The following is a 21,570-nucleotide window of genomic DNA, read 5'->3' as shown; positions in this document are numbered from 1 at the left end:
AAAAACAACAAAAAGCAGAGTTCTTAGGTACGAGTGTTGATTATACAAGGGGAAGGTGTTAGCACCCCTCATATCTTTGGTACTCCACAAGAACCATTTTGAAAATCTGTGTTGTTAAAAGATATTGTGTGTAAAAAAAAAGGTTTGTTTTTTTAAAATGATGCTCGGCAAGACATAACATCTTGTGCCACTAGCTCCAACTTGGATAAATCAACAAGTATGCCACTAGCTCTTTCAAGTGGAAAAGAATCAATCATATCAATCAATATCAAGGGGTTAGGAGATTACAACTCCACCATAACAATTAGTCATGTATAAACTTGTGAAGAAAAGTCATTAAGACCAAAAGATTTTTAAGCGAAAGTTTATAAAAAAAAAGGTTTGCAAACACAAGAAGGTTTTGGAAAAGAGGGAGACTATTTTGAAAATTAAAGAAGACGGGAGGATATGAAGGGACTATCCTAAAGTATAAAGTAAAAGTTGAGGACAAGAAAATTCTAACCAAACAAAAACCCAACACTTGACATTAAAGAGTCAATGTAGATTTCTCATCCTTTGGACTTAAACCATAACCAAGCAAGCATAATACCAACTATAGGATCTAGATTAACTTGATATCTTCATGTATAACTTGCACAAAGCCTTGGAAATACACCATGAGAACTTGAGGTAAAAATTGGGCAGAGTAACAATTGTGTTTGGATTTGAAATGGTGTTTGGATTAAGCATCGATATGTGGAAAACAAGTTGTATGGGATAGGGGTTAATGATAAGTTTTTACAGGTTCCGTCTCATTTCCTTGCATGCATGATAGATAGAATTCTTTTTAAATTCCTAGGTATCACAGTTGGAGGAAACCCTAGAAGATGTGAATTTTGGAAACTTGACATATCAGTGTTGAAATCTAAACTATCAGCTTGGAAGGGAAGCTTATTGCCAATATGTGGAATAGTTACTATGATAAACTCTATTCTCGCTAATCTATATGTTTATCACTTATCATTCTGTAAAGCTACAACTACAGTGATTAAGGAAACTACTAGTATCCTGAGGAGATTTTTGTGGCAAGAGTCAGCAGTGAAGAAGAGCATAACATGGGTAAGTTGAGAATCTATATGTAAAGATAAAAAGGATGGTGGATTAGAAATCAATGATGTATCTAGCTTCAACATAATATTGTTAAGTAGATGGATCTAGAGGTTTCTCAAGTAAGATAATGCAATTTGGGTGGGTATTCTTCGGAAGAAATATGGTAAGCTACATAGAAGATTGTGGTTTAATGAAGGGTCGAGGAAAAAAACAAAAGAATCTATGTGGTGGAAAAACTTTATGAAGATTTGAGGTTATAGTGTGGATGGTGGAATTATGTTGATGCTAACATGCAGGTTAGGGGCAGGGGAGAGTATTCCATTTTGGAAAGCTAAATGGTTGGGACAGAGTTCCCTGGAAATTCAATTCCTAAACTTGTATCATGTATGTACTAATAAAATAGATGGTGTAAGGAATATGGGAGAATGGAATGGAGATAATTGGCAGTGGAGAATAGATTGCAGATTATCATAGGAGGAACTTGTCAAAGAAGCAGAAGAGGTAGAAAAAGAAGTATTGTTAGAAATTTTATCAGAGATAACTCCCAGTAGTAATCAAGAAGACTTGGTGGTGTGGCCTTATGGAAGTGAAAATACATTATTGTTAAGTCCTATTTTGCTAAAATTATGCAGGATTTTGAAGGTGCAATGTCAAATGAAAGTCTAAATCAAGATCTAAATGTGGTATGGGATTCAAGAGTTCCATCAAAAGTAAAGATATTTGGATGGAGACTTTTCCCTGACAGGTTACCAACAAAGATGCAATTATCTAAAAGAGAATTTATTCATAGCTCTCATGATAAAATTTGTGTGCTATGTTTCAGACAGAAGGAAGATATTGATCATGTAATGTTAAATTGTCCTATGGTGAGAAAAGTGAGGGATAAAATTCAAGTTCAGTTGGGAAAAGACATTTTTGTGGAAAAAGGTTGATGTAATCACTTCATGAAGGTTGTTATGATGTTGAAAGGGCATATAAGTAAAAAAAAGGGTGGGATTCATTTGGCTGGATGTATGATAGTGTATATCACTACAAGAAAATTGGCGAATTGCGACGGCTAGTTTTGGCGGGTTACGACGGTTTTAACTGCCACAAATTACAAGTCGCGACGGTTGTGTAACTGTCGCGGAAACGTGTGTCGCCGGAGTGTATTGCGACGGTTGTTAAAACCGCCACTCCAACCGTCGTCATCAGTCGGGACGGGTAAAAAACTGTCCTAAATCGCAAGTAGCGACAGTTTCAAACTGTCGTTATTTATATTATATTTAATTTTAAAATAAATTATGGGGGTTTGCAACCCCCCTAAATATATTACTTTTTAAAAAAATTATGGGGTTTAACCCCGTAAATATATTAATTTTATAACAAATACCCAATGATTGAATGCTAACTAGTGCATTCAAAATATATTGAAAAAAATGTGATTTCCAGAATTCAAAAACAATACAGAGATATTTCTCAAGATCATACATAAGTTAACTAAGAAATACATCAAAATTCAGAATTAACCTAAAACAACAATAAAATCTAAGGCAGATTCATAGAAAGAATGTTCTAATATTGATATTGATTAGCAGAGTCACACTGAATCCAGAACTGCGAGCATCTCGGCACATGGTTCTTCAACTCAGTCCACAAACTCTTTAAGTCGGTTTCTTTCTCGGTTTCATTCACGAAATATAAGCTTCAGACTTAGCATAACCACTTACTTAGGGTCATCTCGATCTTGTCGTGACTCTTCGCCGAATGTTCCTATATTTAACAATGAAAATGAGCTTAGTCTCCATGATATAAATGAAACTCAACAATGGTTTTTTTTAAAATCCAGTCCATATACAATATCATTGATGTGAAAAACTAGTCCCGCCAATTGCGCATCAAGCCATCGAAAGTGCAACCGGAAAAAAATGCCAAACTAAAAGAAAAAAAATGTCAAAACTGAAATAATGACCAATAAATAAACTCTTCTACATAACAATAATTGAACATGATACAATTCTAAAATCAATTAACCCTAAAGAACAAAAATCAATTACCCTAAATATTCAAATTAAACAAATAGAAGATAAATATTAAACATTAAAAAAAATGACACAACATAGAAAAATCAAATAAACATTGAGACAATTTATTTGGAGTTACATATAGAAGTGTAAAACCTAAAAAATAAATGATATATACGCACCTTCACTTTCAACGCAGAATATATGTTGCAAATTGGAAATTTTCTTGTAGTGATTGTATTCTTTTCAACATCATTTATTCATACTCTACGAGCCACACCAAGTCAATAGAAAGATATAAGAATAAATTTATGTGACTAATAACATATAAATATAGGTTCCTTAGGTGTTCTTTGTGAATGCTGAGATTTTAAACAAACCACTTTTTTCCCATATGAATAAGGCACCATTGTTTCCTATTATAATTAGGCATCATTGTTTGCTCATGTGGTTTATAAAATGGTAACACTATCCTGTACCTATTATGCATGAGTGAGGACCACCAGTTTGGAAGAAAAATATAACATTAATGGTGACTGACATGCCATCGGAAGATGCACCTGAAGATCTTGGCCATACACCACCAATTCCCTCGAAAGCCAATTTGTCATAACCTATTATTTCAGAGCTGAGACATGCCTCTCCAACTCGGCCAAAATATGGCAGCTACGACACCAAAATAACAGCCACTAGACCTTTCTAAAATTGATCACTCTCTAGCAGTATGCTTCTAAGACACATTGGACCACTTAATTTTCATAATTTTTTTGTTTTCACTCTACTGTATAGTCAAATTCAAGCTTATTAATATTTCCAATACCGAAATTGATTCCATCAATCACATTGGCCATAATTCCTTATTCATGAACTCAGCTAACAGTTAACTCCAAACATACCAGTCCGCATAGCAAACTGCAATAGTTCTGGCTTGATCTGGAGCACATAGAAGTAGATCCATTTTAAATGAACCAAGGTACTTACATGCACCATAAAAAAGCAGAATCTAAAGCTTCCTACACCAGATCTGAAATGAAACATATTATTCATTATTAAAAAAAGAATATGGGTTCAAGAACCTGTTGAATATGCGACTATATCTGAATTCTTCTCTCAACGACCTTCTGAACAGCCTGATTTTGATCAATACCTCTGAAAAATAGATTATGAACTTCTGTAACCTTTCGAGCAGCCTGATTTAGATCAATACCTCTATAAGACAGAATCTAAATTTCTACTGCAGATATCTAAACTCCAATTCTTGGACTCCATTTAGAACTACATTCGTACAATGGAATCCATAGTGGAGAGTTAATTTCTTGAGAAAATAAACTAAAGGGAAGTTTTTAAACATGTGCAGACTTCAAAGAATGGTGACAATCTCAAGAGAGCTTCATTACCTGGCGCTGCAGTAAGTTATGAATGGTTTTTGGCTAGTCAAAGTTTTGATTGCCAATTTTTAACAGTTAACATTTTTACTGAATTGCCAAGACAAATATTTGCATTTAAATAATATGTAAAATGACACAGTTATTGAATGATGAACTCTGAGAAAGTTTTCAAGCTGACCTCTGCATCAAGCCTGATGAACTTTGTATCAATATGTTTTGTTGAAAGGGACTTTAAGTGCTTATCCATTATCCTGAAAGTATATATTGATACAATAAAAACATGCACATATAACTGTTAGTTCAGATATTAAGAGATAGGGATGGATGCTAGATTCAATGAGCAATAGTTTGAGTAAAAAGTCATACTTGCATCGATAGAGCTCCTAGTGGTAGAAATGACAGATAATTTTTTCACTTCCAGTGACTTCACCCAAGAAATCCCCTTCAGTGACTTGCCTAAATTCCCCATGACCTTTATTCTTCCATGATTCCCGTTTCTCTGCTTCTTTCCATATTAAAATAAATCTTATTATGAAGAAAGGGTGCTTAGAAGCTTATTTTGCCTCACTTGTATTTATTTAAGAATGATAGTTTTATATGGACATTCAACTATATGAGCGAGTTCGAACCCACATCATCTTATTTCAACAAAAGTACTTTAATGCTCATTAACAGTTCCAAAAACAAACCTTTGAAGGAGCAGCTTGGAGAAGAATTGATTCATCTTAGAGCTGGACACAGGCTGGAGAACACAACCAGAGCTACCTTCTCTTCACTATAAACAAAAACATAAAATGATGATATTGGTGAGTATCGTACCGACGGTATCATTTAAAACTTTCCAAATTTCCAAGCCATGGAGAATAAGCTTTCAAGGTACATATTTTCATAAGGTTGGCCCAGTAACTTAGCCAATGTTGAATAGTACTGATTAATTTCATTGACTTGTTCAGTGACAAACTCAACAATCTTCTAAAATTCAATCAATCAAAAGTACATTATAGGTTTGAAACCAATTCAACCATAAAAATCTAATCAAAAGTTTTTAAAAACTCTAAACCTACCTAAAGGCTTAAAAATACAATCTCATGAACAACACAGAGAGAAACCTGTACATTATCAATACACCATACAAACAAAAGTTCATTAAAAATTGGAATCCCTATTGTCAAAATGGAACCCTTGCGTAAAAAAATAAACCCTAACAAATCAAATCCTAACTAAAATTCAAAACCCTTGACTCAACTAATAACCATGTTTAGACATCATATTTTCACGTTAAACTGTATCACGCACGGAACATTTTCCCGCAAATCCACAACTTATACAGATGGAAGACAAACCTGTTAAGAAAGATTTGTGGTGGCGGCTGAGAGAGGAAAGCTCGAAGATGAGAGAGATGCGCGGCTGAGAGAGATATTCACTGTTGCAGAGGGATGGCGGTTTGAGAACTTAGGGTTTAGAGATTTACAGTTGAGAGTGCGATTCAGGGCTTAGAGATTCACAACTGAGAGACTGAAGCTACTTTTCCCACTTTGTCCAAATGTCTAAGCGCCTTCTTTTAGAATTTAGAGGGACGACTGTATTTTCAACCGTAGCCTAAAATTTCTCAAAACTTTTGCGGGAATGGAGAAAGACTGGGCCGACCGTTGTTGAACCGTCGTGAATCTCTTTTAAGGGCTACAATTATATTTTTATTGAAAATATATATATAGATATTACTATTATATTATAAATACTATTAGTATTAATATAATTATAATTAGTAATTAATATTGTAATTATTATTACTATTATTAAAATTAATTAATGAAAGTGAAAAAGAAAATTAAACAATGAAAGAAAAAAGTGAGAAAATAAAAGACTAAAAAAAGTAATGATTATTATTGGTCAAAGTAGTCGCGACAGCTTGTTCTAATGGTCGCGAGTGTGGAAAAATGACGGTTCTTTGGTAACTGTCGCAATTATGTTACTCAACATGCCTAAATATCTACGACAGTTGGCTCTAACTGTCGTGATAACTGTCACAATATAAGAATGAGGACGGTTTTATGGGAACTGTCGCAACTCATGTGTCGTAAAACTATTTTTTTCTTGTAGTGTATGGAGAATGAAAAATGAAATCATATTCAAAGATGCAGTAAGGGATACCGAAGAAATTGTGTTCAAAGTAAGATTATTCATTTGGTGGTGGCTTGCAATAGGCTCAAAATGAAAACTTATTTGTAATTTTTATGAATGATATAAAAGTCCGCTTGATTATCTTAAATTGTCTAGTTAAATGTATTTGTCTGTATGACACTCTAATGTTATCGGGTTAGAGTACCTCTAGTACTCTTATTTGAATATAAAAATTGTTTATAAAAAAAATTAGGGGACCAAAAATATATTTAAGCCACCAATTTTATTTTAAAGTAGATGATCCAAATCTATAAGACACTCTGACAACTGAAATATTTAAAATTTTACGTAACAAATAAACACTTAAAATTTTAGGAGTTTTCGTATTGTGGTATCTTAGTCCACACTTAATATTTTAAAGAGACTTCATCTCAAAGTCTCAGCTTCGAATTTTATTAATGTTACGTTAATGGATGATGGTGGAATTGATTTTCCAAATTTTATAATCTTGAGGATAAGTATTTAGGCAAAGAGAAAGGCTATGTTTACACTGATTTTGTACAACTACACCGTATTATACGGTACAAGTCCTTTTTGTATTTTATTTATTATTTTTATATAAATTGGAATATGTGCCACTTAAAAATGATGTTTGGAAAATTATGGTGTAGGTTACTGTGTCATAATTTTGGTGTAGATATAGCATTGCTCTTAGGCAAAACAAAAAACTGTACAATCTTGATCTTTTATACAAAAGGTAGTGTACAATCTTAATAAAATCTTGGCAAGAAAACAAAAATTGAACAACCTTATTGATGAAGAAGGTATTGTCATATTCACGTGAGAAATTTCGTTAGAGGTACAAAACTAGTTGTAGAATCACATTCACAATCACTTGTCCATTATATTCTGTTACACTTACCCATCACCACTCAAATTCACATGCTATATGATGATTGAATCAAATTGAGGCAGTGCCTATCTCTTTCATGTGGAATAGTATCTACTCATATTTCTTTAAGTAATACAAGAATTTCATTTTGGAAAATAATTAGATGTGATTTAAAGATATTGTTTTTAGCTAATTAGTTACATTGTTTTTTAGGCAATTTAATTTTCTTTGCCGGGGTGTTTGGGCGGTAGCCACCTACATTGCAGTTAAGGCGGTGTTGAATATTATTGTAAATTGAGTTGTAGTATTATATATATTTTATTTATAATATTGTAATCTTAATTATCATAGAAATAAAAAGAAATTATAATTGTTTTATAGTTACAATCAAACTACATTAACAAAGATTGATTGTATTCATTCTCTTTTACTTTTATTTCTTTAGTCTTTTATATTTGTACTTGTTATAATAATCGGTATTAAATAACGATTAACTTTGGTGTGAAACTCGAGGTGATGAGGTTCGACAAGACGAATAGTTTTGAATTATGGAAAAGAAAGGTTAAGGATTTGTTGGTTCAACATAGTTTACAAAAGTTTATGTGTAAGACGAAACTGACCGACATGGAGAATAGCGATTTGATAGAGATGAAAGAAAATGTCATGAGATTCATTTGTCTATGTGTTTTAGACAAGATGATGTATCGTATCATACAACGTTGAAGGAGTTTGGGACAAACTAGAGAGTCAATATATGTCAAAGACATTGAGGAATCGCGAACCATCAACTACACTGTTTGAAGATGCATGAAGGATCTGATTTGCAAGATGTTAATGTTTTCAACAACATACTGGTTGATCCGGTGAGGCTTGGGGTGAAAATTGATGACAAAGATGAGGCAATTATTTTATTAGGCTCGTTACCAATTCTTTTGACCACTTATTGACTATTCTTACCTACAAGAAATACATTATCAATCTTGATGTGATTAGTGCTACACTTTTGACTCATTTTCAAAGGAGACAAAATGTAGAGGAAGGAACTCAAGGCGGCAATTTGTATGTGAAGTGGTTCAAGATTGTGGCCGGAGCAAAGGTAAAGAAGATTTGGGTACATTTTTTAAATTAAAACTAATTAAACTAATTTAAATTAAAACTAAATTAACACAGGGGAACATTTTTTTATATGTATGCTTTGAGTCATGGATTCAACATCTCATAGAACTTTTTAAGCTTTAAAATTTAACCATTAACACCAAAACAATAAAATAATAACAAAAAATACCACATGAAATTAAAATAAATAAAAAATAATAAAAATGTCAATTAAGTCAACCACATTATTAAAAATAATTTAAAAAAGGTTGTCACATCAATTATTCTGATGATTAGATATTTTGAGGAGGCAAAACAGAAAAATCTTTAAATGTTAGAGGACGAATCCAATTTTTTTTTATACAGGAGAGTTTTTCAAAACTCGCTCAGGGGTGAAATAATTAATCCTAAAATGAATGATTAGAAATGGTAAAATAAAATAAAATTTATGATTCTTGACAAGTCATTTGCATGGCCTCGGGATGTTGAACTTGATGGTAATTCTATAGATCTCTTATTTGAAATATAATATCTACACAATTAGTCATTCTCAAACATAATAAAATAACATATTATCAAAATAATATTAAGAAACAAAAACAAAAAAAATAAAACATATTCAATACTGCGCCGACTCTTTAATCCGCGGATTTAGTTCTAGCAAACGACGTCGTGTTACGTCACATGAGGGTAATTTAGTCATTTTAACTATTAATGCTTTCATCGTCAGACGTGGCTATCTCTTTGCCGCTTTATCATATTTTGATTTCATGGCCATAAATAAACTAATATATGTACTTTTCATTGACTATAATATAAGATACATTAAAATATTATTTTTGTGTTTAAATTTTCTAAGGTATTTTGATAAATTTATTCAAAATTAACCAAAAAATAAATATTTAATAGTTTATTTTACAATTATAAATATTATAATTAGGGTCTTGCTAACTAGTGCCCTCAGAATAATGGTTAAGTATTCTTTAAAAAAAAAATTTTATAAAATTTTTAATATTTCAATTTCCAATACATAAAATACGTAGATTACCGAGATAAATTTACTATTTTAAAGTCTTAACCATTGCCGCGAGAGCATTTGTTAACATTTTTCTTATAATTAATATAAGAATATTATTAAAATTTAACTTGCAATAAATAAAAATAGAATTATAATTGCGGATCAATAAATTAAATTATAAATTAAATTTTATAGGTTGATTTCTATTTGTATATAACACAAATCATATTAAGAGTGTGTAGAAGAATGATTAATTTTGAAACAAAACTCATCTAATTTAAAGATAAAATTTCTTGCGATTCAATTTAATTTCAAATTATCCAATTTTAAATAATTTAATTTGGGTCAATTTTTAAATACGCAAACTACCAATGATATCATTATTAAAATTATACAAATACTAATAAATAATAATAATAATAATAATAATAATAATAATAATATATTTATTATTATATATATATATATATATATATATATATATATATATTAATATATTAAAATTAATATTACAAAATTAGAATAATCTATGAAAATAAATGAAATAATCAAAATAAAATAAATTTAACCGACCTAAAAAATGCTTTTAAAAATATAAGTATTATTGAATACTAAATTAGAACAACATATTATACTAATAAAAATATAGATAAGTGTAAAATATATAAATATGATTCGGTTTGATTTGGTTTAATTTTTAAAAAATCAATCTAAAATTCATTTCTTTTTATAAATTGACATTCAAACCTATGTAATAATTTTTTTTCATTTTCGATTCTTTATTAAATTTGTGATTTTTATTTAAATTGATTTGAATTTGAATACTCTAATAAATTTGTGATTTTTATTTAAATTAATTTGATTTTGAACACCCTTAAATCATACTATCTTTACATCTAATAAATTCACTTAAACAATTAAAATATAAAGAAAATTAGAACACCACAAATATTAGTGCAATGGGGAAAATGTTAATAATACTAGATTGAAAATCAACACCAAAATTTAAAATTTAGTTTTTATTGTTGTGTGTGATATAAAAAATACATCACTATTTATTGGTGTTTTTAATTACTATATTTAAACTATTTTTTGTATACAAATACTCAATATTTAAACTATTTTAAAATATTGAAAAATTTAATTGACCTTTTCTAGAACAAAAGTCATTATCATTTCTTCCTAATTAGTAAAGTCAATTTGGTCTAAACCCATTTTTCAAAAGAGAAAGACTATCTTTACACTATTTTGTACAACTACACCGAATATAAATATATGGTACAAGTACTTTTTTATTTTATTTAATATTTTTATATAAGTTAAAATATGTGTCACTTGAAAATGATGTTTGAAAAGTTACAGTATAGGTTATAGTGTAGGTTACAGTGTGATAATTTTAGTGTAGATATAGCATTGCTCTTTTTTATTTTATTTAATGTTTTTATATAAGTTGAAATATGTGCCACTTGAAAATGATGTTTGGAAAGTTACTGTGTAAATTACAGTGTCGTAATTTTGGTGTAGATATAGCATTGCTCTTTTTTATTTTATTTAATATTTTTATATAAGTTGAAATATGTGCCACTTGAAAATGATGTTTGGAAAATTACGGTTTAGGTTAGGGTGTCATAATTTTGGTGTAGATATAGCATTGATGTTTCCAAATTAGTAGTAATAATTAGTAGAACCCACAAAATTTTCAAGTTTCATAAATAAATAAATAAATAACAAAATTTCAAAAAAATAAAAGACAAGACAAAAATTTAGTACGAAGAACAAGAAAGTTCCTAAATCTCGTCGAAAGAGATTAACGTTTGTGTCTTTTGCACGAAATTTCGTGTTCTTCTTTCCTTCACATTCAATCATCAACAAACCGTGTCCAAGAAGATAAGATCACAAATTTCTCAATCAAGAATCCCGAAAAGAAGAAAATTTCAACTTCAATTCATCGCATTCAAGAACGTCACTTTCTCTCTCTACACTTTCTCTCTCCTCCCATCTCTTCAAATACCATCAATGTCTCAATCTCAATTTCAATCTCAATTTCAGTTTTTCCCATTTTCATTCATTCTATAACAAACCCATTTGCACATTCTACTCAAATCTTCATCCAAACAAGATAAACAATGGAAGATTCAAATGGGTCAACAATTCATCATTCACTTCAGAAGCTTCATTGTTCTGTGAAGAATTACGATTGGGGATTACCAGGTCAACTATCTCATGTTGCAAAGCTCTCTGAGCTGAATTCTGGGTTTCAATTTGATCCAATGAAGCCTTATGCTGAGCTTTGGATTGGTACTCATGATTCGGGTCCTTCTTTTCTTGTTTCTGATGATGGTGAAGAGAGTGTTACTCTTAAAGATTGGATTTTTAATAACCCTGATTTGCTTGGTGATAAAGTTGTTCAGAAATGGGGGTCTGATCTGCCTTTCTTGTTTAAGGTTTGTTAGAATTGTGATTTTTGATTAACCTTTTGTTGTTTAGTATGGAGCATCAACATTTGAGATAGCATATCTGATGTCTGACATATCTCAGTGTCCGACATGACATTACATGTTATATACAAATGTGTGATTAATGTGTCAGTATCAATGTCGTATTTGGTATTTGTGTTAATGTTTGATGTGGTATCCATTTGATTTTGATTTTTTGGTTGTTTAGATTTTGTGAAAAGGTTGAATTTGTGTTATTTACTATGTAGCATCTACATTTGAGATTAATGCGTCGTGCATTGAAAGCATTTCTTAAGTTTGACACGTCTCAATGTCCGACATGACATGGCATGTCATAGACAAATGCGATTACTGTGTCATGTGTCATGTCATATCTGGTGTCTGTGTCAACGTGTGTCTATGTCAATGCATGTCTAAATCGTATCTGGTGTCTGTGTAAACGCGTGTCTGTGTCAATGTTTATGTGGTATTCCTTTGATTTTGATTTTTGGTTGTTTAGATTTTATGAAAAGGATGAATTTTTGTGTTGTTTTTTGATGAATTAGGTGTTGTCTGTGGGAAAGGCTTTGTCTATACAAGCTCACCCTGATAAGGAGTTGGCTAGGAGGCTGCATAAACTGCATCCTGATGTGTATAAAGATGGGAATCATAAACCTGAGATGGCTCTTGCAATGACAGATTTTGAGGCCCTTTGTGGATTCATCACTCTTGAGGTTCTCAATTATTCTTTTAAGTTTTGATTGAAATGTTTTGATTCTGTTTTTTGAACTGCTTGAAAACCGAAATCTTGCTCATAGAATAATTTTAGTTTTACGGAATGTTTCTAATGCTTCATTGTGTTGCTGTTCACTTAGAGTTGATGAGAAATTTTCTTTTCTTTTCATTTTAGGAGCTTAAAGCTGTGATTCATAATGTTCCCGAAGTTGTCGACCTCGTCGGTGATGCAAACGCAGATCTAGTCTTGCAAACTAGTGATCAGAGTGATGAAGAGAAGGTTAAACCTGTTCTACAGGCAGTGTTCACTCATCTTATGTCAACTAGCAAAGAAAGCGTAACCGAAGCAGTGAACAGATTGATAAATCGGCTTCAATTAGAAAGCGAGGTTAGTTTATTACTTAATCTCTTCAAGTTAGTTAGACGTGATAGCACGATTGATTGATACCGTTATGTTCTCGTTTAGGTGAGGCCATTGACAGAAAAGGAGCTGCTCGTGCTGCGGTTGGAGACTCAATACCCGTCTGATATTGGCGTGATAGCGGCTTTCTTTCTAAACCACGTAAAACTCAATCCTGGTGAAGCATTGTTCCTCGGAGCAAACGAACCGCATGCGTATTTATCAGGGGAGTGTATTGAATGCATGGCAACTTCTGACAACGTTGTCCGAGCCGGTCTCACTCCCAAATACATAGACGTCCCGACTCTTTGCTCGATGCTCACATACAAACAGGTAAATCATATATTTGGATAAACAACTTCATTATAAGAATCTTATAGCATAAACGCGCTTTTTTCTTAGTTTTAAACTCATTTTTATTCTCATATTCTCACAGGGTATTCCTGAGATTTTACAAGGAGTTTCTATGAATCCATACGTAAACAAATATATCCCACCGTTCGAGGAATTCGAGATCGATCATTGTACTCTCCCGAAAGGCGAAAGAGTGGTGTTCCCGGCCGTTCCAGGTCCTTCGATCTTTTTGGTCACGGCCGGGGAAGGAACGATGAACACAGGATCACCTGAAGTTTATGAAATCACCGAAGGTGATGTTCTTTTCGCTCCGGCTTATACCGAGATTAGCGTCGCAAGTGAGTCCGAGTTGCATCTGTACAGAACAGGGATTAATAGCAAGTTTTTTGAAGAATCTTAAGTTTATTTTTTTAATTGTCTTATAAGTTAATAATGAGAGTAATAAGATCATATAGGTTGAGAGAAAAGTTCATTCTAGAGAGGTTTGTTTTCATGTAATTTGTTCATTATTTATCATTTTATTTATTTATAAATAAGTGAAGTGCTTCCAAATATATATATATTTTTGTTTAACTTAGAAAGTGAAGTTTGTGATTTAAGATTGTATACATATATTTAAATTTTTGCTTCCAATATAATCTTGTGAATCAATGGAAATAATTGTTTTTGAGGGTCAACCATGGAGATGATTATTAAATGCAACATTATGGAAAGTAAAAAAAGTTGGATTGCAATAGTAAACAAAAGAAAGTCAACTAGCTTGAAATTCCAAAAGTAGTACTTTGGATTGAACCAAAAGTTTCCTTTGCTACTTTCCTTCTTGTTGATTGTGTAAGCCCTTAAGCCATGAAAGAATAACTTCTGCACCTTTCTCCCATGAAGTGTCCAACATCATGTCATGAGCAACTCCTTCAACATATACCGGCGACTCGCCATAAAATTCTGCGGTTTCTTTGAGTCCTTCTGCATCCTATAACCAACAAAAATTACACAAACAAAACTTAAACGGTTGCAGAAATACCGATAAAAAAAGTGTCAGTGTCTGATACCAATACGCATGGTTGAATTGCTAACCACGTGTGTGAACCGCATTAACCTTGTAAAAAGTTGTTGAATGTTGGTTTCTCAAATTGATGTTCAAATAACATTTCTGCGAGTTGTTTCATCATTTATACGAAATTGAGCTTACCACAATGAAGTCATTGTTTGCACCCAAACAAAGAACTTTAAGAGAGGAGTTTGGAACTGAAGGAACCGGAAGTGAAGCGTTCAGTTTTCTTAAATCAAACAACGGCATCCGCGAACTTTCTTTCATTAATTCTTGATATCTAAAACATTAAAAACAAAAAAACACAGACATTGTTCCTTTAATAAACTTCAAAACCAACAAAAATCAATAAGCATCGTCTTTTCGAGTCAAATTGCAACAAGAAATGCTCATGAAATACTTATTCAGGGAAAATACACCTTTTAACATCATGATCGGCCATCGTGGCGGAGAAAAACGTCTCCTTGCAAAGAGAAATAGAGCTTTGAAAACCTTTTGCTGCCAAGCTGTATGTAACCTGCCAAACAGTGGATACATACATGCATATAAGAAGAAGATAAACAAAGAAACATTCACACTCTACCGAAAAAATCGATTCATATACCTTGAACGCAGCAACCGGCTTCGAAAAGAGATATCGCCAGACTAGTCCACTGATAAAAATAAAACAAAAATTATCAACCATTTTAGTCGTATTTATCTTTCCCTAAACACTAGAAATTTTAGTAAGTTACCTGTTACCAGAAGGAGGAACCGAACAAACAAGGACAGCTCCGATTAGCTCCGGGTATAAATTCTCTATTATAGAATCAAACTCAAAGAGAATTAGCATAACAAACCAAAAATGAACATGACTACACGCGCGCGCATGTGTGTGGTGAAAGTAAGTGTTCGTGCGTGTTGCATTCTACTCGTTCAGCCTTTTCGTTAACTTGTACAATCAATGTCAACAAGATAGTCGGCTCAATTATCAAAGAACTAAGGAAATATGCGACGATTCTCTCTTCACCAGACAATTCTCTATTCGAGAATCATGAAGTACCTTTGAGTCTGCCATTTCCTAAATTTGAAATGTAATACTGAATAATAAGTCCTCCAAATGAATGTCCGAGTAAGACGGGCGGCGATCCAATATTTCGATGAATGAAATCAGCAACATCTCTTGCATGTGTCTACTGCAAAACATGGTACAAACAGGAAATCATAAGAGTATTTGAAAATAACGAAAAAATTTGTCGAAATAATCAAAAAAGTTGAAAGTTGATAGATGAATAATTCTAAACTAGTAAAAGGGGAGGAACTCTCTACCTGAAGTGTACCAGCAACTTTATCTTTTGGTTCATCACTTTCACCCTAGTCATGTAAAATACATGACAAATGAGTTTCAGATAATCTATTTTATTGAACAACATGAAATCACCAAAACTAAATAACCAAATTAGTCCTTGAAAATTGATAACATGATAATAGGCCTCTCTAACACTATCAAGCGCCGACACCAGAAGTACGACCAGGTCCGTCTTAGAGGGCGTGCAAGGTGACTTACCGCACAGGGCCTCAAGTTTTTTAAGGCTAAACTATAGGTAAATAGAACCTCATAAAATATTTGTCAGTTAAATCGTGATTAAGTAGAACCTCTATTTATTTTTTCATGGTTAAATTGTGGCTAACATACAGGGCTTCCAAAAACTTGAGACGACTCTAAATACGACACAAACACTAACATGACAATACCAATAATAATTTAAAAAATATTATAAATTAAACTTAATCACAAGTGTCACTATGGAAGTTTTAGACATCAACACTAACAAAGACACACATTGTCACGGTACACCGACACTAGCAAAGACACAAATTTTTTCAGAAGAGTCGTGCTACTATTTACTTCTAATAGCAGAAATAAACAAATTGGTGATCATTTTTGAAGAAAGAGATGAACCTGTCCAAGCAAGGAGAGAGCATAGCAGTCATGGCCAGATTGAGAAAAGAATGGCAACCAATGTTGAGCCCAACACCAAGCAGCATGATAGCTTCCATGAACAAATACCAAAGGTGGACAGTAACACTTTTCATCTTCAACAACATTTCTACTCTTCTGGACAATAACTTCCATGTTCAACCCTGAAGGGAGTTCGTGGAAAATACGAGATTGCCCTTCCTTTAGATTGTAAGGGACACTCATCTTCTCCTTCTTCTGTGCAGCTACTGTTACTGCCTTATTATGATTATAACAAGAAACTTTGAAAATGGAAGAGACATAAATAGTACCCATTGTCATTGCCATTGCTGATTCTGTTGCTTGTTCTTCTTCTTCAATGTTTTTTACTTTCTCCTCTTTTGGGATAAAAGATTTATTTTTATATATTTTTTAAATATGTTCTTTAGGTGAGATGAAAGTTGGAAAAAAAATATTTGGAGGGGTTAAAAATAAAATTTAATATATTTAAAGGGTCAAAAACAAAATTAGGTTAAATGGGGTGAGAGAGATTGTTGTAAACTCAGTTACCACAAAACGGGAACCGAAGTCTGTCGTTCTATCGCCACTTGAATAGATTCTGAGTCAAAGGTAATAAACGCCTAAACTTTTTTTTGGTTTTCTTCATTGTTTCTTTCATGTCGATGAGTTTTCATTTTCAATTTCAATTATGTGTGCTTTTGTTTGAACTTCTTGATATTCTATGCATACAATTACGCTCCTTGGTTGATTTGTTCAGTTACTGGAAACTGGAAAGTGTTGTTTTTGCTATTACTATTTGAGGATATCAACTGTTTGATGAAATGTCTCTGTATGTTTTTTGGCGTCAGGAATTGTGCTTAACTTTAAGCTGTGTATGTTATAGGATATATTGGGTTGAGTTTAGCTTGCTGTTTGAGCATTTGAGCTTCTTGATAGTTAAATAGGACTTGTTTTTAAAACTATGGTTAGGGCTTGTTTGGATTGGTTGATTGAGTTTATGTGCTGGCATAAGCACTTGTTGAAAGACTGTTTGAGAGAGCTTACACCAACAACTTATGACATGTCCCTAAGCTAAACTAAGTTATTTTCAGCTTATTTTCATAAGTTGTCCACGATAGTTTATATAAACAACAACTAATAGCTTGTATGTTTAATTCAGCTGTTTATCGAAACAGGGCCGTAATAGTTAATTCTTTGGACTTAATTCCTTCATTTGTTTGGCTCTATTGTTTCGTATTGCATACAAATTATAGTGCCAGCCTTGTAGAAAATTTTAAGTTTTAATGTAGCTATGAAATTTTTCTGAAGCTTTTTTTCATTATTTATGAAACAAATACCTTTCTGGCTTTCTCAGTTAAGAAGCCCCCATGAATTTGAAGGTAGTAATCCAAATTGGGCCATTGTTAAGCTATTATTAGTATTGATGTGTAAATGTCAGTGTCAGCGGCTGCGCCAACTCTTCATAGCTCTCGTCTTTTTCCTTTACAGTATGAGACTGAGAACAGATTCTTCCATCCGATAACCTTTTTCACTGATATATTTTTGAGCCAATAATATTTACTTTGTTTTGTTGTCTTTGATTTAGTATCATCATACATCGGTAAGTAATGAAGCAACTAACTGTCTTATTTGTTTCTTTAACTATTCAAAACACAGAGATGGAAACCGAATCAGTGCTTCCGAGACCTCAGGTGAATGCCACATTTCGCCTTGGTGCAGAATCATATTCTGTTAAGGCAACCGATGGTTCTTCATTATCAGAGCAACTAGTTAACCTGAAAGAACAAAGCATGGCTGTATTGAAGGATTTCATAACAAAGCATAATGTTCCTCAAGATGTTCCCGACGAGTCGTTGGAAGGTTCTTCCGACGATGATGATGAGGATGAGGATGCTAAGAAGCCTCAAGTAAAGTCCAAGAAAACTAAGTTTACTTAGCTTTTGAAATATGTTTTAAATGTCTGAGTGATTTTATCTTGGTACTGTATGATTCTACAATTAGTTTTTAGTTAGTTTATTGAAGAAATTATGGAGTATTGTTTGGTGGATGATAACACAACAATATTTAACTTTTTGTAATAAGATTGTGCGTTGTGGCTGAAGTAATGTTGAAACCAATGTTTTAATAACCAGACCATTGAATTGATGAGACATTTGGAGTATAATTGAACTGCTTTAAACCTTTGGAGACTAAAAGAAACCGCAACCGAATCGTTCAAGTAACCAAATTGTATACGATGTTGATCCACGGTTCAATCGGCTAAACTGTCGGGTTCAATTTGATTTGTTAAACATTGACAATAGAAGAAAGATTACACTCTCAATCTTGCTAGATACACTTGAGATAGAACAAACAGCAAATTAAGTTACATTTTTTATTGAAGACCGAAAATTTGTTACAATGAAATTACAAGTAACTTCAACTCAAACTAGACATCCTCATAATCTTAATCTTCAAACAAAATACTTGTTTTCTTCTGTTGAAGCATGTGCCATCTATAAACCATGACTCTCTGTTCTTGTAATTTTGGTCATTGCTTTGGTGATGACATGAGTAAGAATCCCTATAGGGCAGAAGAACAAGCAAAAGGAAACCGAATGCCGAGTTTCAATCTGATTCTCTCTTCCATCGCGGAAAATATGCCTGGATTTTGTACCACAAAATACTATCAGAAAAAAAAAGCTAAAGAACATGAAAGAGTTGTGTTATTTTGACACAAAATTCGACAAAAATTTAGAGTTAATGCAACTTATACATGATTAATTTAGAGTTTTATTCATTGACCAATCACTGAACGCGATTAACCATATATTTGAACGACGTTAACCATCCAAATTGTTGTCGATTTTTGTTATCTAATTTGCGTGTCAAAATATCAAATCCAAACACAAAAAGGAAGATAAAATGCAGAACCTTGCAGCAAAAAGATCAACAACTAAAAGGTGGATCCATGCAGAGGCTAAAGTCAACTCACTAGAGAACATTTTTCCTATGCTACTTAGCTGCATGATCGAGTACGCAAATGTAAACGGTTACGAGTTAGATAATAGAACTCTGTAGAGAAAGAAAACTTAAACTTCATGGATGAATGAATGATTGAATACTCACCTCAGGTAGTAAGTATTTACTTGCGAAAATCAATCGAACCGTTTCAGGTGTCCAAGAAAGGAACAATAAGTAAGCGTATAGAACGCCGAGGATTACGTACGGTAAATTACTTTCCATAGACTTTTTGGTCTGTAATTTTGCATTTCAGAAAAATGAATCAGGATATCAGAATCATAACCAAATAAATGAAATGAAGTGAATTGCGATGACTAATCAAACATACTAGCTCGGATTTCGGGGCGAAAACCATAAGTGTGTAATACGGGAGCACTGCGATTGTTCCCCATGTAAACACGGTGCTGGCAAGTTGAGATCCGACGAACCCTGAAACATAGAGCTAGACCAAATGAATATACAGAACAAGTATTGTCACCATTATCACCACCATTAAGTAGCATGAAAAGAGATTATTACATGAAGCATGTATTTGACTTCGTTTTGAATTGCGAAACGACGTTGTAGCTTTAGGTTTTATAACAATTTTAGATCCTCCTATGAAACTCCAATCTCCACTTAAGCCCGCTCTACTTCTGGAAACACGTCGGGTGCATAGATCAACACCATTACTCCTGATAGAGAAAGGAAAATTCGGCTTCTCTTGTCCAACTGTTCTACAGAGTTTTATATCCTGCCCCAAGTGATGATCAATCAGTTAGCATAGAAAAAGAATAAAGTTTCTTGAACAAACTCATAGTTGTTTTTTACGAAGTATTGACACAGACATGAACACCAGATACGATAGTGACACATCGACACCAATCATAATTTGAAAAAGTAAAATGATTCAATGTAATTACATGAGTCAATGTTGTATTGGTGCCAAACACGGACACATATCGAACACCTAGCCACCTATAAACTCTGTTTTACTATCTAAGAAGCACCGACATAGACACAGACACCAAACACGACTCTAAATTCGTAGACATTTTAAGTGTTCTACATAGTTTATCATCAATATACCAACATGCACCTAGCATCATCAGATCTATTAAATACAAAAATTAACAACAACAACAACAACAACAAAAATTCAAATGGCCATTTGATTAATAATGCATTGGTGATTCAAATCAATGACAGAAGGCAAACAATTTTCAATTTCAGATATTTTCAACCAAAGTTCAAAACTTTAAACTTCAAACAGAAACCCCATTTGATAAAAACTAAATTAAAACAAAAGGGTACCAAAAAATTCCACCAAAAAGCAAGAAAAATGCAGATAAGATTACAAAGCAGAAAGTGCAAATAATTGAAAAAACAAGAAAAACAGAAAAATTGTACCTTATTGTATACTAATGGAGAATGGGAATAGCAAGAAGAGAAAGACATGGCTGAAGCAAAACAAGGATAGTGAATAACAGATTCAACAACAATGGCCACTTCTTCATATATATAAAAGAAGTAAAAATGGGAAATTTTTGAATGCTGACTAAATAACTCAAATAGTTGGAGTTTTATGAAAGATGAAGATAGATAAACAAGTTAAAAAGTTGGCCAAAATTGGAACAATTTTTTTTCTTTTCAATTTTCCACTATCATTTCTTTTGTCTTTTATAAAGCCTCCATGTGTGTGACCTATCTAATAATAATACACAAATTCAATATTTTTAATTACCAAATACTTTCATTGGTAATTGTTATAAGACCAGATCAAATTCAAGATCTCTGATTAAACGGAAATATATTCTTATTTTCTTAAAATCTCTGATTAAACGGAAATATATTTTTATTATTTCATTCAGATGTTCTTAATATAATATTGTGAAAGTCAAGGAATTTGCATAAACACGAGACATATTAGTCCTAACTTAATGACTTGTTTTTTTCACAAAATAATGTAATGACTTCTAATAAACATTGCACAAATCTATTGAATATTGAGCGACCGGAGTAAGAGCAACCGGAGATGAAATGACCGTTC

At 32.4% G+C, this 21,570-nt stretch overlaps 4 protein-coding genes and 1 long non-coding RNA gene across 11 annotated transcripts; 2 read left to right on the top strand and 3 right to left on the bottom strand.

Moving 5' to 3' along the window:
• Positions 1–2,439: 2,439 nt before the first annotated feature.
• On the bottom strand, positions 2,440–6,146 carry LOC131608756 (uncharacterized). 7 transcript variants are annotated; one of them, XR_009285801.1, is made up of 7 exons: positions 5,824–6,146; positions 5,170–5,255; positions 4,847–4,985; positions 4,659–4,731; positions 3,275–4,282; positions 2,927–3,004; positions 2,440–2,841 (listed from the first exon to the last, which is right to left on the bottom strand). It is a non-coding gene; the product is annotated as an uncharacterized LOC131608756 (long non-coding RNA). The 7 variants fall into 7 exon arrangements; XR_009285799.1 differs by having other exon boundaries at positions 2,440–3,004; positions 3,275–3,359; positions 4,169–4,282; XR_009285800.1 differs by having other exon boundaries at positions 2,440–3,004; positions 3,275–3,359; positions 4,169–4,241.
• A 5,221-nt stretch (positions 6,147–11,367) lies between these two features.
• On the top strand, positions 11,368–14,086 carry LOC131608752 (mannose-6-phosphate isomerase 1-like). The gene is made up of 5 exons (XM_058880283.1): positions 11,368–12,050; positions 12,608–12,775; positions 12,952–13,164; positions 13,243–13,509; positions 13,613–14,086. The coding sequence occupies exons 1-5, from the start codon at positions 11,733–11,735 to the stop codon at positions 13,928–13,930; spliced, it is 1,284 nt and encodes a 427-aa protein (XP_058736266.1). The 5' UTR covers positions 11,368–11,732; the 3' UTR covers positions 13,931–14,086.
• Positions 14,087–14,140: 54 nt separating this feature from the next.
• LOC131608753 (uncharacterized) lies at positions 14,141–16,939 on the bottom strand. Its single transcript, XM_058880284.1, has 8 exons — positions 16,521–16,939; positions 15,887–15,931; positions 15,621–15,750; positions 15,313–15,376; positions 15,183–15,231; positions 14,998–15,095; positions 14,720–14,858; positions 14,141–14,500 (listed from the first exon to the last, which is right to left on the bottom strand). Exons 1-8 carry the CDS (start codon positions 16,863–16,865, stop codon positions 14,339–14,341), a joined length of 1,032 nt encoding a protein of 343 aa, XP_058736267.1. The 5' UTR covers positions 16,866–16,939; the 3' UTR covers positions 14,141–14,338.
• Positions 16,940–16,999: 60 nt separating this feature from the next.
• On the top strand, positions 17,000–18,666 carry LOC131608755 (uncharacterized). The gene is made up of 2 exons (XM_058880286.1): positions 17,000–17,147; positions 18,195–18,666. The coding sequence occupies exon 2, from the start codon at positions 18,197–18,199 to the stop codon at positions 18,473–18,475; it is 279 nt and encodes a 92-aa protein (XP_058736269.1). The 5' UTR covers positions 17,000–17,147; positions 18,195–18,196; the 3' UTR covers positions 18,476–18,666.
• A 218-nt stretch (positions 18,667–18,884) lies between these two features.
• On the bottom strand, positions 18,885–21,147 carry LOC131608754 (protein ABA DEFICIENT 4, chloroplastic-like). The gene is made up of 6 exons (XM_058880285.1): positions 20,931–21,147; positions 20,061–20,274; positions 19,870–19,970; positions 19,647–19,775; positions 19,452–19,540; positions 18,885–19,181 (listed from the first exon to the last, which is right to left on the bottom strand). The coding sequence occupies exons 1-6, from the start codon at positions 20,976–20,978 to the stop codon at positions 19,034–19,036; spliced, it is 729 nt and encodes a 242-aa protein (XP_058736268.1). The 5' UTR covers positions 20,979–21,147; the 3' UTR covers positions 18,885–19,033.
• Positions 21,148–21,570: the final 423 nt, after the last annotated feature.

Source organism: Vicia villosa, linkage group LG6 (genome assembly GCF_029867415.1).
Source record: "Vicia villosa cultivar HV-30 ecotype Madison, WI linkage group LG6, Vvil1.0, whole genome shotgun sequence".
Taxonomy (NCBI): domain Eukaryota; kingdom Viridiplantae; phylum Streptophyta; class Magnoliopsida; order Fabales; family Fabaceae; genus Vicia; species Vicia villosa.
This window is presented reverse-complemented; position numbering and strand designations above follow the sequence as displayed.

What these genes read in the sequence shown, in the direction of transcription:
- LOC131608752 (XM_058880283.1), top strand. Translation starts at nt 11,733, where the DNA reads ATGGAAGATTCAAATGGGTCAACAATTCATCATTCACTTCAGAAGCTT. An exon ending in ATCTGCCTTTCTTGTTTAAG is followed by an intron (nt 12,051 to 12,607) that starts GTTTGTTAGAAT and finishes TTGATGAATTAG; the next exon opens with GTGTTGTCTGTGGGAAAGGC. An exon ending in CGATGCTCACATACAAACAG is followed by an intron (nt 13,510 to 13,612) that starts GTAAATCATATA and finishes ATATTCTCACAG; the next exon opens with GGTATTCCTGAGATTTTACA.
- LOC131608753 (XM_058880284.1), bottom strand. Translation starts at nt 16,865, where the DNA reads ATGGCAATGACAATGGGTACTATTTATGTCTCTTCCATTTTCAAAGTT. An exon ending in AGGAAATGGCAGACTCAAAG is followed by an intron (nt 15,377 to 15,620) that starts GTACTTCATGAT and finishes ATTCTATAATAG; the next exon opens with AGAATTTATACCCGGAGCTA. An exon ending in GTTCCTCCTTCTGGTAACAG is followed by an intron (nt 15,232 to 15,312) that starts GTAACTTACTAA and finishes TATTTTTATCAG; the next exon opens with TGGACTAGTCTGGCGATATC.
- LOC131608755 (XM_058880286.1), top strand. Translation starts at nt 18,197, where the DNA reads ATGGAAACCGAATCAGTGCTTCCGAGACCTCAGGTGAATGCCACATTT.
- LOC131608754 (XM_058880285.1), bottom strand. Translation starts at nt 20,978, where the DNA reads ATGTCTTTCTCTTCTTGCTATTCCCATTCTCCATTAGTATACAATAAG. An exon ending in CTCCATTAGTATACAATAAG is followed by an intron (nt 20,275 to 20,930) that starts GTACAATTTTTC and finishes CACTTGGGGCAG; the next exon opens with GATATAAAACTCTGTAGAAC. An exon ending in AAGTCAAATACATGCTTCAT is followed by an intron (nt 19,971 to 20,060) that starts GTAATAATCTCT and finishes TCTATGTTTCAG; the next exon opens with GGTTCGTCGGATCTCAACTT.